This window comes from Saccoglossus kowalevskii, chromosome 16 (assembly GCF_978046115.1).
Source record: "Saccoglossus kowalevskii chromosome 16, keSacKowa6.1, whole genome shotgun sequence".
Taxonomy (NCBI): Eukaryota; Metazoa; Hemichordata; class Enteropneusta; family Harrimaniidae; genus Saccoglossus; species Saccoglossus kowalevskii.
Window position 1 is genome coordinate 11,273,266 of NC_140656.1, and position 18,341 is coordinate 11,291,606.

The following is an 18,341-nucleotide window of genomic DNA, read 5'->3' on the forward strand; positions in this document are numbered from 1 at the left end:
CGTTGGGCTTGAGAAGGTTTTTATTTCATTGAGTCGCCGCAAGGATAGACAATATTGTTACACTTAAAGTGGTACAAACACACGTTGCTGATGCCACTGTCAGGCGCTAGAAAAACAATTACATGTACTGATAGTTCGTTTTTTTGTTTTATTTAAAATAATAAGGCAAGCATAACAAAATTATATCCATTTATTAACAGAAATACATTCAACAGTTAACAATAATTCCATGTCAACACGATGCGGATAATCGCGAAATGTTGTAGTAATGACATTGTCAAATGAAATTCAATCGTCGCATATCAACGATTTTGCCCAGTGGCGATCACCCTGAAAGTCGTGAACACAACTGGCAGTAAAAATGTTACAGTTTAGATAGACTATAGACTGAAAGAAAACCTTTTCCACTAGTTTTAATTACTTTATTTTTACCAGTCTTGCTGGTAGTAAACACTACTTTCAAATACATAAAAACAATATACCAGTAAAAAATTAATCAGTATCTAAAGGTCATGCTAAAACTAAAAGAAAACCGGGAGGATTTGGTGTATATGGCGTAACGTTGAGCCACATTAAGGAGACTGCATCACACTTGTATATGGATACCTGTAATGTCATGGATATAGGTACAGGCTGTTTTGTATTATTGTCAACAATTGTAACGCTGAGAGGTGTAATTATCCTTTCATCACATTCGCTTTGACTGCAAGTTTAAATGTGACTCACTGATCGAATAAATCTTTCCTTGACCGGGAAATATATGTTTATAATCTCCACCCTAAACATGCAAGTTGTTGATTCTAAACAATAGTGCAACAGCGTGTGAAAAGAATGTGACAAATTTGAACTGTCGCCTAGTTCAAGTGAAAAACGCAGAAATTTGAAAACATTACCGAGTTACATATAATTCTAGGAATTCTAAAAAACAGCACATTAATTAACAACTCTTAAAGACTCTTAGAACCATGTGGGGCAATATCATTCCCATCATATTCCGTACTCATGAACTTTTTATAAACTTAAAAAAACCTTAAGAAACTTCAAAAACTATGTGTTTCAAATACTTCGTCTACTGCGAAATGTTTAAATTTACCATCATAAAGGACCTCAGAAAGTTATTAAATATCAGTTCAAAACGTAGAATACGGGCATTCACATAAAACAAAATTCAACATCACATAAAAAAATCATAAATTCGACAAGAGGTAGCATGCATAATGTTACACAAACTAAACAATAGTTCATAGATGATAAAGTTCATCGTTGTTGATTCCAGCATGTGTTTTCTATCTAAGTGGCATTGGTATTAACGTAGAGGTAAATTGATTCTCCACCACGTGTTATAAACAGGGGTGGATGGCACTTGCGCGTGGAGGTGCCGGTTTCGACCCACAGGAATACGCATTGGTTCATTACAGGCCAGCTTTATTCTTCCAAACGATCAGCTGAGGTAACTTTTCGCTGTCTACTTCTCTCGCTCTTCTCTCTGTTACCAAAGGTTACTAACTCTTTAAGAGGTGGCGAAGTAAACATGCGATTAGCCAATCGCTGCAGTCGTTGGCACGACCACGTAATTACAAGGTGTGTGTCTCGCGGTTAAAGCCTTGCAAAATTGCCACTACTAATTACAATAAGTAAACAATCTATTTATCTAATTCCTGTAATATATGTTTATAATCTCCACCCTAAACATGCAAGTTTGACGCGCATCTCCAATAGAAGCGAACATAAAGAAGAAATTTAATTAGACAAACCCCTGTTATGTACTACTAATAAAGCAAATACGAAACATTGGAGGACTATGTTGTACATGTTACTGTAACTGGTTATAGTTAGCTAACATGGGTTTACATCTCAACTACGATGAGTTCAGAAATAAGTGTGAAGAGCAAAATCCAATACATTCAATATACAATCTGCAGTGGTATCAACTGTCTTCGTTTCAAAAAAATACACAATTTATGGCAATTGTTGTTTATTCTACAGTTAATGTTGTAATACTGTTTCTTCCCGAGCTTCAAGGGTGAGCATCCTGTAGCAAACGAGCAGTTGCCATCACCATCTAGACCAAATGCTATGAGTAGTTAAGGACACATTATAGGGAAGTTTGAATAATTATGATGTCACAATATAATCCATGCAAAAACTAGTATAAATTAAGACGTCACAATAGAATCCGTACATAAACTAGCATAAATTACGACGTCATAATGGATGTGTGCGTTAATTAGCATAAATTATCATAAATTACCATGGACTGGAATTTCAATAATTATGACGTCAAAACAGGATTATGTGAATGAAAATGGCATAAATTAAAGATTTTAAAATCGAACGAGTAACGACGACTTCATTAATAAATTATCATAAATTAGCGTAAATTATCATTTTGTTTTTAAATCGTACGAGCAACGACGTCACACAAAGCAAAAATGTTATGATTGAACTGTAGAGGACGCTCACATACAAACACGCTAAAAATACACGGTGTTTTGCGTACTAACGGAGTTTATTACATACAAGAAGTAGAATTGATGAAACAGTTACATAGAGTATACATTTATAGCGTGGGTAAATGTTTATTTTGAGTAAGTACAAAACAAATTCGATTAAAAAACCGAGTGTATGAGTGCTGTATGAATTCTCGTGTAGTTAATGATGATTCTCGTGCTGCGACACAGACTCGGGTTTGACTTAAATCTCTCGAAAAGCATATGATAAAATCGCTGACGATTTCTCGATGAACACGCCTAAACGCTGTATAACAGGTGGCAATTTTCTCAATATCTATTTTGCGTAAAGCCTGACGGATGTATTGGTGCAGCTCATTAATCTTTGTTTCATCATCTCAAATGAGATAAGATAGACAAAGATGTTGTCGTTGGGACCTGTGATTGATCCGACTTCCTACACAGTTGATTTGGATATTTTCTCTCAAGACATAACAGATAAGTGAATAGATTATCACTTCTTGTGGAAGATTCAGCAGTTGTAGAACAAGTTGGACCTTTGGTGATAGATGATATTGAACTGCCCGCTTTGCGAGACACACGTCAGTTGACCCAGCGTATCTGGATTTTAGAATGAACTGCGTCGACATGGTGATGTGACAACTGTCTACCGGGGTCTATAGCCTGGCCTTGTTCATGCGATTGAGAGGGTATCTTAATGTTATCGTCACATAAACTCTCTGAGAAGTCATAGTCATTAATGTATGATTGGAACTGCTGAGATGCCATCCCGCTCGCTCACTGAAAATTAATCTGAATGGTTGTGCAATGGGGGGGGGTTATAATCCAATAAATCGTATTTCATCTTAAAAGCATTGTTTAGGTATCATTTCGCTATGATATGGGGGGTTTATATCCATTTCAATATACCATAATTTGTCTTATAAGCATTTTTTAGCTATCAGAAGCATTTTTTCGCCATGATAATCATGACTTGTTTTGGAATTTAATGTTCTCAAATGACCAATTTCACACATTGATATTGTGATGTTTATACCTAATACCAGTTTTTATTGGGGAGTCATTTCTTTATCCACATTCTTTTGACCATCCATCCGTCCCTTTTGGATTTTGCGTTTGCCGAAATTTCCTCATTTCATAACTGTTAATTTTAGCCATCTATCATTCATTTTGATGCAAATGTCACTGGTAAGCAATGTAATTTATATATTTTTTTCTTCAGAATTGTATTTCATGTTTTTCGACGAGAATTCATATTTCAAGTTTGTTGTCAAATCTCATCCATTGCGTTTGGACATTCATAGGTTGAGAGATTTTTTGAAATTTGTTATTAAAGTGGTGCTCGATACATTTTCTGACAACGCAATTTCTGATTTCATACTTTATGACTGTTTTGATGTAAATTTGATTTAGTGTCTAATTTATGCATTTCCATCTTGTGCATAGACTGTTAGCCGAGACCGAATTAATACTATAAAATTGAAGCTGTGTATCTTTGGCGGTTGTCTAGTTAGGGGATGTTTCGATTGTGTACTTTTTGTTGGATTATTTAAAAAAAACGTTTACTTGTTTACTTTGTCCACATTTTTATAGTATTGTTGACCATTGTGAACCTTACAATATATTTTCTAGTGAGGTTAATTACTTTGTGTTATTTTTATTGTTGTTGACAATAGTCAATCCTGAGTTTACAGTAATCTCTCATTGATTGTTTTGTATACTGATGCATGCCTGTAAACTGTATTGATTATTATATGAATTAACATATCTGACTCAGACACAGAACAGGAGGTACAAACCTTAAAGTTGATCCAACAGCTGGAGTCAGTTGTGATGGAAAGAGATGATAGTTGTATGGTACAACTTGACCCATCTTTTAAATTTGGCAGAGATTCAGTTGAAAAAACGTCTGTCTGAAGCAGTTTCTGACAAGAGCCTGAAAATGGAGTTACGTTGACTGAATGCTGACTAGCCTGGGCTTAGTTTCTTGGACACCTGTGAATGTGTTATATAGTTGATGGGACAGTGAGGCGAATTGAAAGTAAAGCGCAGTGCTGCTCTTTGGAAGTAGTAAAATTCAACTTTGATTTTGAAGCAGGGTGAACAAATAGCTGCATTACAGAAACAGTTAACTGTGAGGATAGGTGTGACTCCAAGCCTGTGAATGCAAAAACCTGTTGTTGCACCAGATGGTAAGTGACACTAGTACTGTTGGACTTGCGGGTTTATAAACCACTTACGCTGTCCTGATAAGAAGACATGCTGCAAAGAGAATGTACCTAAGCCACTAGTTAAACCTACTGCTGAGAGCCGTGTGGTGGATGAAACAATTGTTATATGCAAGTTTGATGGAGATTATCCAGAAGCTGTTGCCAAGTTTGCAGGACAGAATGTTCGATTCACACTGATGCTGAGATGTCTACAGTGACTGAATAATTCTTCAGTGAGCACCTCACTCACAGGGAGAAACTACAGAATGTCACTGCGTACATCAAGATGTACTGGTCCCAAAGGCCTGGAAATCCCCTACTTTGACGTATAACTTCCTGTGACATTGTTTAACCACACATACCATAAATTCAGTTTTTTAGTTGTGCATTATCGAGTAAATACTCCTATTGAATCACACAACTGTAGAATACCAGGTGTTTTAGGTTCTAATGTTTTCAGAGATGTGAGAATGGTATAAGCATGGTGAGTGGTTTGTTGAGAAATCATGCAAAAAGCTGATGAAGAAAATTTGCATATATTGGAGGCTTTACACAACTACAGTCGTGAATCAGGAGACTTTTGTTCAGAAACCTGAAGATAGACATGTCAAAGTTGCTAGATCATTAAAACTAAACATCATTTAGGGGTCAGTTCAACCTAGCCTAAAAGGTTATGTGTATTACCCAATGCTTGAGAGACATTCAGCCCAAACTACAGAACTGCAAAATGGAGTGACTGTTGCTACAGCTATTGTTCCGATTGATGATAGTGGTAGCATTCCCATGCAGGTAGCAAATGTCAGTGACAATGATGTTTACTTACCACCCTATACCTATACTCCTGTAGAACCAGCCATACAATTCCATACAGTGAATGTGAATGTAGGTCAAGTATCAGAGGCTAATGTGAACACACAATTGGTGAACAAACTTGTTTCCAGAATAAAAGTGGACAAGATTAATGAAGCTGAACAGTCTAATTGACAAACATTATGACAAATTCAATAAAGATGACGGAGATTGGTTATTGTGACCTGGTGAAACACAGAATAATAACCACGGACAATATACCAGTATAGGTGCCGCAAGGATGCATATCCACTCCCCAGAATAGAAGAGGCGTTAGAGGTCTAGGTGGTGCGAAGTATTTCTGCAGTTTAGATCTAGCTGATGGATTCAACTTTTTGTACTGGTACTGGTGGTTTTTACGAGTATACTAGAATGTCTTTTGGCTTGTGCAATGCTCCTGCCACCTTCATGCGACAAGGCTTTTGGTGAATTAAACTTTAAACTCTTCTGGTGTAGGATATTCTTGTATTCGGGTCAACACTCGATGAGACTCTTATCAGACTAGAAACTGTGCTCACTCGTTTAGGTGAACTGAATCTTAAGGTTAAACCGGAGAAGTGCCGTCTTTTTGGTACTAAATGTCATTACTTGCGCCACATGGTTTCAAGTACAGGTGTAACCCAAGATCCTGAAACGATCCGTGCTGTACAGGAGTGCTCTAGACCTGAAAAAAACGAATGAGAACTGAGAGCATTCCTAGGGCTGAGGGGTTACTATCGAAGGTTTGTTCCAGGGTATGCCAAAATAGCTGCCCGCTTCAAAACTTGCTGATGTAGCCTGATGAATCTGAGAGTCTCAAATGAAATGGTGAAGATGATGAAAAGTGCCAAGAATCATTTCCAGTTGTTGTCAAACAACATTAGAATGAGTCTAGTGATACAGATTTCAATAATTTGAAAAAAATAACTAATCTTTCCTCCAGTCTTAGGTTATTCGGATTTCACTCAACCTTTGATACCTGAGACTGATGCAAGTTTTCTGGGCTTACGCGCTGTACTTTACAAGATGACATACACTAGTGAAAATGTTAAAGCCAAATGAACAGCAGATCTATTCCAACATGAAACTTGAATTGTTAGCACAGAAGTGTCAGTCACAGAAACGTTTTGGGATCTGTTCATTTGTGCAGAGTTCATGATTTATACAGATAACAATCCCCTGAATTACTTACGAACAGCTGCTAGGTTGGGAGCAGCTGAGATGTACAGTTGCAGTTTACTACAAAATACCGCTCTGGTAAAAGTAATCAGAATTCTGAATCCCTGAGCAGAAAAACTATGAAGAGTGGCTGTTTTGCTGAATGTGCCTCATATGTTAGTTTATCTTCTGCACTACCCAACCCCCTTTGTATGAAAATTGAAAGAATGACTGCTACTATATTGCTTAATGAATTATGTGTGAAGGTCGCACCAAAAACCATCTCTACATCTAAATTGTGTTTTTTTACCAGCTACTACCGGCTAAGAAGTCAAATACATTAGCATGTGCTAAGGAAACGCATGAACGCTTAGCACGGGCTACGAAATGCTAAGTAAGGATTATATCTGGCTCGTTTTTAAGAACAAGTCCAGTTCCTTAGCACGGGCTAACGGACTGTATTCAATGTTCATTTGGAAGATTTGCTATTATTTTCATAACTATTGATTTCGGTATGCCATTTCTGACATGGCAATCAATTGCAACGTGAACACATACAGGAACATTGTTCTTGCGAAAAAATAAACTGACGATGACAATTTGTGATACTTCTGCATTTCTTGAATTTGCTTTCGTATTGTTTTGTAATCGTAGCACTAACATATATACATTCCTAGTTACTAACCGCGTAATCATAGTGGAAATGACTGGGGATTTGTGTTTATTCTTAACAAGTTTGTGTGTCCTTAGCCCATGCTAGCCACTGTTTCTTACCGTGCGTGAACGCATTTGGTTCTATCCGATATGCAAACATATGAGATTTGATTAAATTTTAGCCTGTACTTCGTGTAGGAAACTACTGCACTCTTATCGACAATTAGTGTTTCCGTTGTAACCTCTAATCTAATTTTCAACTTTTGTTTGAAGCCATGGATCTCTCATATGTAGAGAGTTTACTCATTCCAGGGATACTGCCAATGGTAATTCGATTGTGTATTTTGCGAAGAGTTGTTGTCCATAATTGGCAAAATTATTTTTATGGAATACATTGTTTTGACTTTTATTTTAGTATTTGTCGTCAATTATTATGCTCCTAACGAGCAGTACAAGTGGGATTTTAACAACACCACACACAAGGCAGGATGTCAGTACTCTAAGGATACTAGTATGTCAAAACACAAGGACAAATATTTCAGTCGTTTTGTACCAATTTAGTAGGATGAAGTAGCACAGCAAAAATGTCCTCTGTCGGTATTACGCAGTCATCTGTATTTTACAACATGTTCGTATTTGACAAATTTTGTTTCACACGAACCTTTCGCTTTTTCTCATTAAATACAATTACTGATTTATATGTGAAGAAGATTGTGTGAATGTTTTACTATTCAGCATATCTACGTTGAACAAGAGAATGGTTATATGGGGAGTGGCAATGCATGATAAATAAAAATCATCTTGTGAAGTCCTTGAAGCGATAAAAGCAAGTGATGAGGGCACATTAAAAATATATTATATTTTACATCCAATTAAACACAAAAATGTACAAGAAAGCTACTTGGAAATAAATCTATGCACAAACAGGTCAGGCAAAGGTACCACATATTCGCTGCAATGTAGATTAATCAGTATTTCTATGTCTCGCATTGTAGTATTTTGATGAAAAAAAAATATAATGTTATTTGTGTTTGACGGGGATCAAGTAAAGGCAAAAAGAATGAGTATCTGTTTCGCTATTCATGACTATATTGACAGGTTTTCAAGTATATTACTATGGCTCAGGAAATACAAAAAATACGTTTTATGCAAGTACTACGCGATTGTGCCGAATAAAGGTGAAACATCAATAATCGATTACTACTATACATAGCTTGTAATGAGTTAAGTTTAATAAACTGTGTACAGTCATATGGCCTGGGTAGTCTGTGTCTGAATTGCCCATTACATATTGTTAGTAGATGTTACAAAGAATAACGCCGTTGGTATACAGATTGTCACAGTGTAATGCCTGCTTACCGCAATTGAGAGTGCCACCCACAGAACTCACACTGGACAGGGGGTTCTTTCACTGCTAGTATGGGGGTAGACAAGACAATAGTACTGGAAATGAAATACACATACACCAACATATCGAGTTAAAGCTCCCGGCTTTAAAATAATTACAAGAAATAAAGCACAGAAAAATACAATGAACAGAGTCACTAAAATAGGGGATTGCTTAGGGAAGTGTGCATTGGTGATAACTCACAATTCCAGGATGTAATAATGGACGACAGTCAATGGTTTCTGCAACACAACAACGAAGAAATACAGGAGTTCTGCTTGCAGAGGAAAGCTGGTATTCTGGAGGGCACCGCTGAAAGCAGGAGATCGCAGAGCAGTTCATACAAGCCTCACAGAATGATGGTTGTAGCCTGTATCACTTGTCACACAATATCGTAGCAGCACACACTGGATACCAAATTGAAATGACCCAAACTGTCCTCAGTCTTTCCAATTTATAGGCATGATTCAGTGACATCACCTGGGTTTCCACATGAGCCAATCAGAATGTGATCTTGCTAGAAGCTGTCACGTAGGCAACTTAGAACATAAACATCCTTTGTTATTCAAATAACAGCACACCTGGTAGATTTCAGTTCTCCTTCCAAAGTTGTAAACACCCTTTGTTATGTAAATCACAAGCACACCTGGTAGATTCCAACTGTCCTTCCAGGGTTGAAAACAAGTATGACTTGTCAATCCCCTTTATGGCAGTTATCACACGGCAATGCACATCGTTTCTTCCCATGATTCCATGCACACTTCCATTTGCAGGGTTTGAGGTAATATGGCAAACACATAAAATAAAGGATGTAGGCACAGATATCATAATAACCTAGTAAATATATATCCGTAACCAGGCTGTAGTAAGAATATCCTCATAATCTATCTATCATTATAATCTATTGTTTAGATATCCTCATTTTCTATAGTACAGATATCATCCCAACCTGGCTAGACGTGTAATCATTCTACAGGCAAGTTAGTGTTGTGATAAAAGAAAATGGCTCCGAAATTAAGAGATAGCTGTTGAGTAGTCATGAGCTGGTCAAATTATAAGCTATTCAAGGCAATTGGATATGTAATTTGTGTACATCTCTGGTCATTTAATCTCCGTTATACACTAGATTTAACGCACCGGACAGAGACGCCTCCAAACTAAAAACGAGTACATTTACTGTTACTTGAGACGAACTTGATTATGTTAACATCGTGAGTGATATATAGTTGTTAGCCACATTTCGGGTAGTTAAGTGATCGTGTCGTCCCATCTATGCCATACTGAGAGAACACTGCGATCATGATAAGACAATCGAGTAAACAAATTCAAATCATTTAGACAATGTTTATGCAAGGTGTGAAGAATAGTGGTGGGTCAAGAACCAGAGTGAGTCTGTTGACAAGTTTAGCAGGAAGCAGATTGGAAAGCATGGCCTCTGCAGATGAAATGACACCTGAAAATGAGAGCTACCAGGGGGCAGTGACGGAATTGAAGCTGGACTATTTGGAACATTACGAAATAACAAGTGCCATATAATATGCCTCCTTTGAAATGGGAATGTACATGCATTTATGTAAACCATGGGTCTAACGAAAACCAAATTACACATAATTCTTGTTACTATGTTGATTGTAATTATGCTAGATGCATGTACCTTTTGTGTATGTGTATTTACTCGTATTTATTTACCAGTAAATTCCTGTAACTAATCACAACATCCACTGCGATTCTAACTGAGAATGCATATGTCTATAAATCTAACAGATGTTAGATTAAATTGTTGTAAAAAATATGCAAATAAGTCAGTTATCTAATAAGAAAAGCTGATACAAAAATTATAGTGCTTAGGCCATACTATTATTAAATATATTATTCTGGATTGACCTGGACATTATGTTCAATAGTGTATTGACAGCCTTCTAGGTTTTCGCTTATTTATTTTAAAAATGTATATCCCCCTCATATGTGAACAATGTAGGTAAAGCCTTTTCGATGCGACAAAAGTAGTCTTAATTTTGAAGTTTAATTAGAAAAAAATCATTTTTCAATTTGATATAAAAAATATTGTATCTGGAACTACATTCTAAAAAAGTGGGTATGGCTTACAGAAAGAATTGTAATTTGCAGTAATTTGTTCTCACATGAAAACTTACGCGATCACTTAAAAACAACCACGCTCGGGAAACTGTGTTGAACAACTTACAAAACAAATTGATTCAACAATAGTGGTCATATGGCTCAATAAATATTTACCCAAATTACAATGATAGACAATATGGATGAAATATGACGATTGTGTTAAATTGTTTAGCCAAATGAAATTATGCACGTGAGTGAATTATCAAATCATAATATAAATTTAGTTCCAAAATACCGTAGTATATTTTATCATTTATGTGAATGCTATCATTTCATATACTAGTAGAAAATGGCCTAGATAGCATGCCGTGTAGCACTTTGGCAGCCATGTTTATACAAATTAAAACTCTTTATATTTCTATGGAATATATCCTTGCTCATTTTGTTCACCCTCATAATATTCACAATAATTTGGGAGTAAATAAAAGGAGGTCACATGACTAAATAATATTTGTCTCAATCATTTTAAGGAAGATATCATTAATTCCATTAGTGACAATTGACTAGAATAATACACCCAGAAAGGAGATCACAAGACTTAATAACCCCAGTATTCAAATTTAAATATCCCTAATATAACAAAATTCGAAATTTACAAAACATGGACTTTCAGAGGCGTGTTCTCATGGAAATCCATTGGCAACATTTGGACTCTTGGACTATAGTTGTTTGAGACATACATGACCCGTTACTCGTGTCAAGCGATGCATGTCACGTGTTCTCATCTACATTGGAGGTTTATCACAGGGTCAGTCGCTTGAGCTTTTAGATCATGTCAGAAATTAACGGTAAGGTTGCCATAATAACTGGAGGTGCTGATGGTATTGGAGAGGCCTTGGCCGACGACTTCTTAAACCGTCAAGCAAAGGTGAGTTCAACTTATATTATTAAACGCTTCTTTTCTTCAACTCCTGAGTTGTGGCACTCACATATACGTATAGAAATAATTAGAAATTTGACCATTGCTTTTGCTACTTTGACCTGCTATCATTTTAGACAAAAAGTGAAATGTACAATGCTGGTTAATTTACTCTGTGAGTGGACGCAATTGTTGCTACTCGATGGTGACCTAAAACTACGTCATCTGTACTGTAATTTATTAACCCCGGTCAGGCGGATGACTAGCCCTGAGTACAGTCCTGCATGTTGGCCTCCTTCCACTGATCATTCGGCCTCATAGTCCTGAAAAGTCATATAGACCGGGAATTCGACACCATATGAATGGCTGTATCGGGCGATTTAATGAAAGACATTCACATTTGCATAAACAGGTCTACATACTTTTATTATAATAACAATTGTATAAAACCCCAATTCCCACGGAATAGAACTTTGAGGCTACGCGTTGAGAACAACACCATGGTAGTAAATAGACTTTCCGTTTATTTTTCAGGGAGTTTATATTATCGACATCAACGAGAAGAAGGGACAAGAAACGTTAAACACTCTTAAAAATAAGCACGGCGCTGGACGAATTCAATTCCGAAAATGTGACGTCAGATACACAGATTTACTTGAAGGTAAGTCAATGAAATTAACACACAGAGGGACCAGGGCGTTAATTTTCACATATTAGATAATATACAGTAATGAAAACATGTCAAATCGTAATCACAATTCATTGACCAACAAACACACGACTGGCGAACATACATGATGAAGTTAGAGACGAATACTTTTAATGCGCACCACTAAGCTAGATTAAACTTTACTGGACGTGTATGAAAAGTATCTATCGAGTCAATTTAATATATATACATTTGCCAACAGCTGCTTTCAAAGACTGTATGGACCAGTATGGTCAATTGGATGTCGTTTGTAACAATGCAGGTATTTTCAACGAATATACACGCAAACTGACGATAGATGTCAACTTGGTAAGAGTCGTCTTAATGTGTACAATATTGAATATTGAATATTAAAAATGTTAATAAACAAAGTCTCAGAAACATGACAGGAAACAGGAAGGAATTGGATAAAACGGAAGATCGTGTACAAATCAGTGAACGATTGATACATGGACTATACAAACAACAATTGAACATCAGTTATTTAACATTTTGCTCCACAGTGTGGGTGGCACCAATCAAATAATATACTTAGCTGACAAATACACCATACGCAATCGACTGACTAAAAAGCACACCACTCAAACCAACGGAGATGTACATTTTGCAGAAATACGTTCACATATATTTGTGGCCCTATATTAAAACCTTTAAAGTATTTTCGTAAGAAATTCGTAATGTAAAAAGGGACAGTGCCCGCAATGGTTGATGAGGTAATCTATAATCAATAATATACATACAACATTGCAATATAATCTTATATATAAATATTCACTCAATTAGACATTGTGTATCTAACATGTATACGCAGCTTCCTCTTAATGATTTGACTGTAGTGCTGTGTTTTATTAGTCAGTCGATTGTAGTATATTCTTTTCACGGTCGAATGTTTTGTCAATAATATCTTTTCACACGCGTTGTATATGTAATACAGGGCGTATATCTAACTCAGCGCGTTATACATGTCACACTGTGACGAAGTATGCGTAGAACCATTCAGTTAAAAAACAATGTATTATTTCAGGCTGCTGTCATAGAAGGGACATACCTTGCCGTGAAATACATGGGAACACAGAATGGAGGAAAAGGAGGCGTTGTAGTCAATACTGCGTCAATATATGGTAAAATGTAACATGTTCGTACTCATATGTAAACTGTAATACAATACTGTTATGCATCTTATATACTCTGATTTAAGTTAACATATATTTGTTCGAATTGTATTGTTCTTTTCAGGTTTGTGTCCACAGAAGTTATCCACCGTATATGCTGCAAGCAAGCATGGAGTTGTTGGATTCACACGAAGTGTGGCGGTGAGTTTGACATGAAAATTAGTAACTCGGAAGAACAAGGCCACTAATCTATTTTCTGTTCCTTTTTATTCTGAAAATTAGTTGTGTAAGTTTGTCCATTTGTTCTATTTTGTATATGTATTAAAATCGGGCAATTTCGTGGTGGTCATGTTGATTTCGTTGGAATAGACACGATTGTTAACTCTTATAATACACAGAAACAATAGTGTTGTAGTATGTCGTCATTTCCTACAATGACAGAATAACGCATATTTACAATTTGCAGTTTGAGCCAGACGTGGTAAGCAATGGTGTTCGTGTTGTTGCTATATGTCCGGATGCTGTTGACACAACACTGGTTCCTATTGCCTCGGAGATAGGGGTGAAGTACACAAAGGAAATAAAACAATTTACAGCAGGCAGGCCACTGCTAAAGTAAGTAGTATGTATATGCTTTTAATAAAATGAGCATTCTTTTACCCAACAATTTAAACCTAATAAGTAATACTTTTATATAAGACAGACAGCAGATGGGACAAGTAGCTTGTATTTCATATCTGGCTTTACCTGTATGTCGTTGTCTATAACTTGTGCATCTTCATCAAGTCCATGTAAGGGCCCGTTAATTAAGACGTTGTTTGCAGCCAATATTTTTGGGTCTATGATTGTGGTATACTGATATGCGAGTCCTACAGTAGCAAGACGCTCCGCCATGGTCGTGAATTTGAATCATGTGTGTGAATTTGAATCATGTGGCGCTATGGCGATTTTTTAAAGTCAATATGGACGAAAAAGATTAGTCTATATAAAAAAAATCCGGGACCTTCAGGAAGGGTTTCGAAATGGCAACTAAATTAACATCAATCCAATTTGCCTACCGAACCAGTTGTCCAATCAACAATCTGACTATTAGGATACAATAACGAGTAACATGTTTCACGCAAAATTCGAGATTACGGCCAGACCACAGACTAATCAAAATTATATAATTTTCCTCGTAAAAAGCTTTTGCCATGAATAGTCACCACATATTTTCGAACCGATTGGTTAAAGAATTGATGGAAAACTAAAACTAAAATGTTTGCCAGGAATCCAAGATGACGACCAAACCATGTGACTGATCGAATTACTTTAAAAAAAGGGTTTGACCATAGGTAGTATATACCCAATTGTTAAATTCCAATTCAAGATTATCGAATGCAGCCATTTTAGTGCTAATAAATTCAACGAAACGCATTTCTGTCATTCCAGAACTGGAATATACATGCATTGTATTAAAACTCTGAATAAAATATTTCGCTTGAGCATTATGTGGCTTGTATGCAAGTCGCTTTGTGTCGTATTTATATCAAATTCAAAATAGCTGACTGGTGACAATTTCTTTCTACCAGTGATTTACTTTTTGATAACCACATTTTCTTAACATTTCACATTATCATTGTCTGCCTGGCAGTTTTGATTAATAACTCTCATATGCGTTTAGACGACTACTGTGCCCAACTACTAAACTAACATCAAAACTGTATTCTATAAATATTCGTTATCGTTTCCAATCCAACTTGTTATATTACCAAGAAGTAAATCTGGTTGCCATATTTTCGTTCACACACCAAGAGCCGCTGTTTAACACGTCATTTACCTTACTTCATGGGCAATATATCGACTAAAATGTCCGCCAGTCAGCTATATTTGTTTTGATGGCAAATAAATGCATATGTAAATCTTTATACTTTTTAGTTCAAATGAGTATGGTCAAAACATGTCTAAAAAATGGTTTTGAACAGAAATTAAATTAATAGTTCCCTGATTTCGACAAATCTTACAATGTATACATACCATTGTTGTCGTGTGTATTTTTGTATATTGTGTTTTGTATTACTTTATCAGATTATATTTAACGAGTGTTTTATGTTCGTCCCATACATGAAAAGGAAACAAGTGTCTGGTGCGTCTCCCAACAGATAATGCTTCAAATGCTTTGTAATACAGTTCATCTTCGACGACCAAACAGAAGGCTCAAACGATACAAAAACACTGAACTGCTTGTTTTTGTTTGGCTGAGGTGGAAAATAATCACTAATTAAGAATCAGTAATACCATAGTGCATTTACTTTGTACCAGGAGTGCAAAGACATTGCTCTCATATGATACCATGTTGACTGGTCTTATTATAACCACAACACGATGAATTATTTTATTCATGTTTATATTCTAAACAGATTATCATATTATTATAAAGAGAAACTTATCTGTTGGTGTATTTTGTAGGTTAAATGACGTCACATCAACAGTGGTACACCTTATTGAAGACGGTAGTGCGAATGGAACAACCAGACTAATAAGAGTCGGTAAAGATCCCGAAAACGTATGCCCCCCAAATATCGAGTAATCGATTTAATGGTTCTCAATTGGGTGTTTCACCAGACCATATGTTTCGATTATGTTTTAATTCACAAATAATTAAATAGTTTCTTGTTTAAATAGGCAACATACATGATGATGAATACTTACTTGTAAAGTGGTAATAACAACATTGACGGCTAAATGCTCCAACATATTTTATGTTTTGAACAGCTATGCTATTATATTTTTCAACCAAATAGATACATAGATTTTTTTTTTAAAACAAAGTTGCCTTCATAGAGCCATGTGAATATTACTTATATAAAAATAAAGTTTGATACAATTACAAACGTCTGCATTTCTTTACGTCTTATACTAGTTTGATGTATGAATACAAATTACAGGCACAAACGTATAATCATGCAATATAGGGTTTAAACTTGTGACCATAATTAATATTTGTTTGGCTGTAGGTCTTGCGTGGGGGAGGGGTACACTTATTAATAACCTTATTTATGATCCTGTCAAACCGGTTCAAATTACTTATCTCTAATTGGTGTTGTTACACTTTTCAGTCGTCGCGTCTGTGACGACATTGTTTCTTTCAGATCTTGCAAAATCTAATTAGGCATCTAGAGAACCGTAACTTTATGACCTTGGCAATAATCATGAATCTTTCTAATTCATGGTTCATTTTAACAATAGATACTATATATTCATGTGTAGGTTATTTTTCGCTTTGCAGCAAGATACAAATTCCTTGACTTTATCACTTTCATAGTTCTGGCATAGAGCAGCTCCCAATTCCATAATACTTGTATCAGTGTACATTTCAAAAGGTTTTGTTTTATCCTCTAAAACTGAAGGTAAACACAATTAGTCTGCAAACAATTAAAATGCCTGTTCATAATGTGTAAGTTTTGAATATTTAATCTTTCGCATTTTCATTGGTTGACCTGTGTATCCTTGGACAAATTCGAAAAATTCAGTTAATATATGTTAATTGTTAATGGCCAGTCTTTCAGAATTGTAAATCTTTGCTGGATCGTCTTTTAAAGAAACAATATATCCTGAATATTTTACACAATCACTGAGTAATTGTCATTTTGATATGTTTAATCTTAAGGTTGACTTCTCTGAAACATTCAGAAATATTCTCCAAGTCTTCCACATTTTCGAGAATACAATCATATATGCTTGTTAATTATAAAGTTTTCTTTTCCTTTTCTATAACTTTTTTAGTCTAAATCAGCTGATATATTTTTACAGAAATTGCCAGGCCAAATAAACGTGGTCCTTTCAATCTGCTTTTCAAATAGAAAATAGAAAACAACTCCACAATTACTAATAACTTCATTCCTTCGTCTTGTACATCGCATTTCTTGTAACGGGGAATTTGTTATACGAAAATTATAATACTGAAATATAAAATTGAATAAACACTGCAGTATAAACTAGTGGGAGAGGGGCATACGTGCGGTATTATAATATTACCATTCTTACCATCAAGTATGTAAATCCTGCCATCTGTATCTTTGTAATCAAGTGCCACAAGTGTCGTTACTTCACCTGAAATGATCAGAGAGATGTCATGGATTATACATTAGTTTTTTTATTGTTTTATAACTGAGATAAGTACACCCTGCTTTTGTATTTTGATAGTCATGTCAACGCACCATTTTGAGAAGTTGCGCCCTCTGACGATGAAAATCTTCCTTAACATCTTTGTACAGACATATCATAAACATATATACTAGAGATTCAGGGGCGGATTAGATAATTATAATATACATATTTATGTTAAAGTGAGTGTCGAATCTTTATTCGTAGCGGAAGTCGAAGATCAACAACACTCCAACTTGTTCAAACACGATTTGACTAAGACAGAGAGATAATGGGACAGACAAACAATCCGCCGTCTAGTAATGTCATCATTAAGGAAGTGACGTTTTTGGGAAGCCCACATCATTTAAAACCGTAACAATTACTCACCGGATCAGCGAGACATATAGCTCCATATTCAACATAGACATAATTGAATGTCGATATGAATATCTGTCTTCTCTGTCGAGCGGTTTTGCTGTTGTAACTATTCCCTGGTGAAAAGTGCATACAAAAATATCGAACTCGAAACGACATCTAACTTGATTCTTGTGCATTCAAGATGAAAGTAGAATTATACAGGGAAAGAAAACCAAACCAGAAAACTCTGATTCCCCCCAAAAAATATCATCGCAGAAAAATCTTTTCTAGAAATGTGCGAAGGCAAAAAGCATTTCTCAGTGGGAACT

General features: G+C 35.8%; 1 protein-coding gene across 1 annotated transcript; it reads left to right on the plus strand.

Annotated features, from left to right (window-relative positions):
* The first annotated feature begins 11,619 nt into the window (after positions 1 to 11,619).
* Positions 11,620 to 16,096, plus strand: LOC102803943 (15-hydroxyprostaglandin dehydrogenase [NAD(+)]-like). Its single transcript, XM_085490864.1, has 7 exons — positions 11,620 to 11,719; positions 12,245 to 12,367; positions 12,618 to 12,724; positions 13,440 to 13,536; positions 13,652 to 13,728; positions 13,994 to 14,142; positions 15,976 to 16,096. Exons 1-7 carry the CDS (start codon positions 11,620 to 11,622, stop codon positions 16,094 to 16,096), a joined length of 774 nt encoding a protein of 257 aa, XP_085346990.1.
* The last annotated feature ends 2,245 nt before the right edge of the window (positions 16,097 to 18,341 follow it).

Bases quoted from the DNA above. Each gene is read 5' to 3' on its own strand.
- LOC102803943 (XM_085490864.1), top strand. From the start codon at position 11,620: ATGTCAGAAATTAACGGTAAGGTTGCCATAATAACTGGAGGTGCTGAT. The intron at 13,729-13,993 runs GTGAGTTTGACA...TACAATTTGCAG, and splicing joins GATTCACACGAAGTGTGGCG to TTTGAGCCAGACGTGGTAAG. The intron at 14,143-15,975 runs GTAAGTAGTATG...TGTATTTTGTAG, and splicing joins GCAGGCAGGCCACTGCTAAA to GTTAAATGACGTCACATCAA.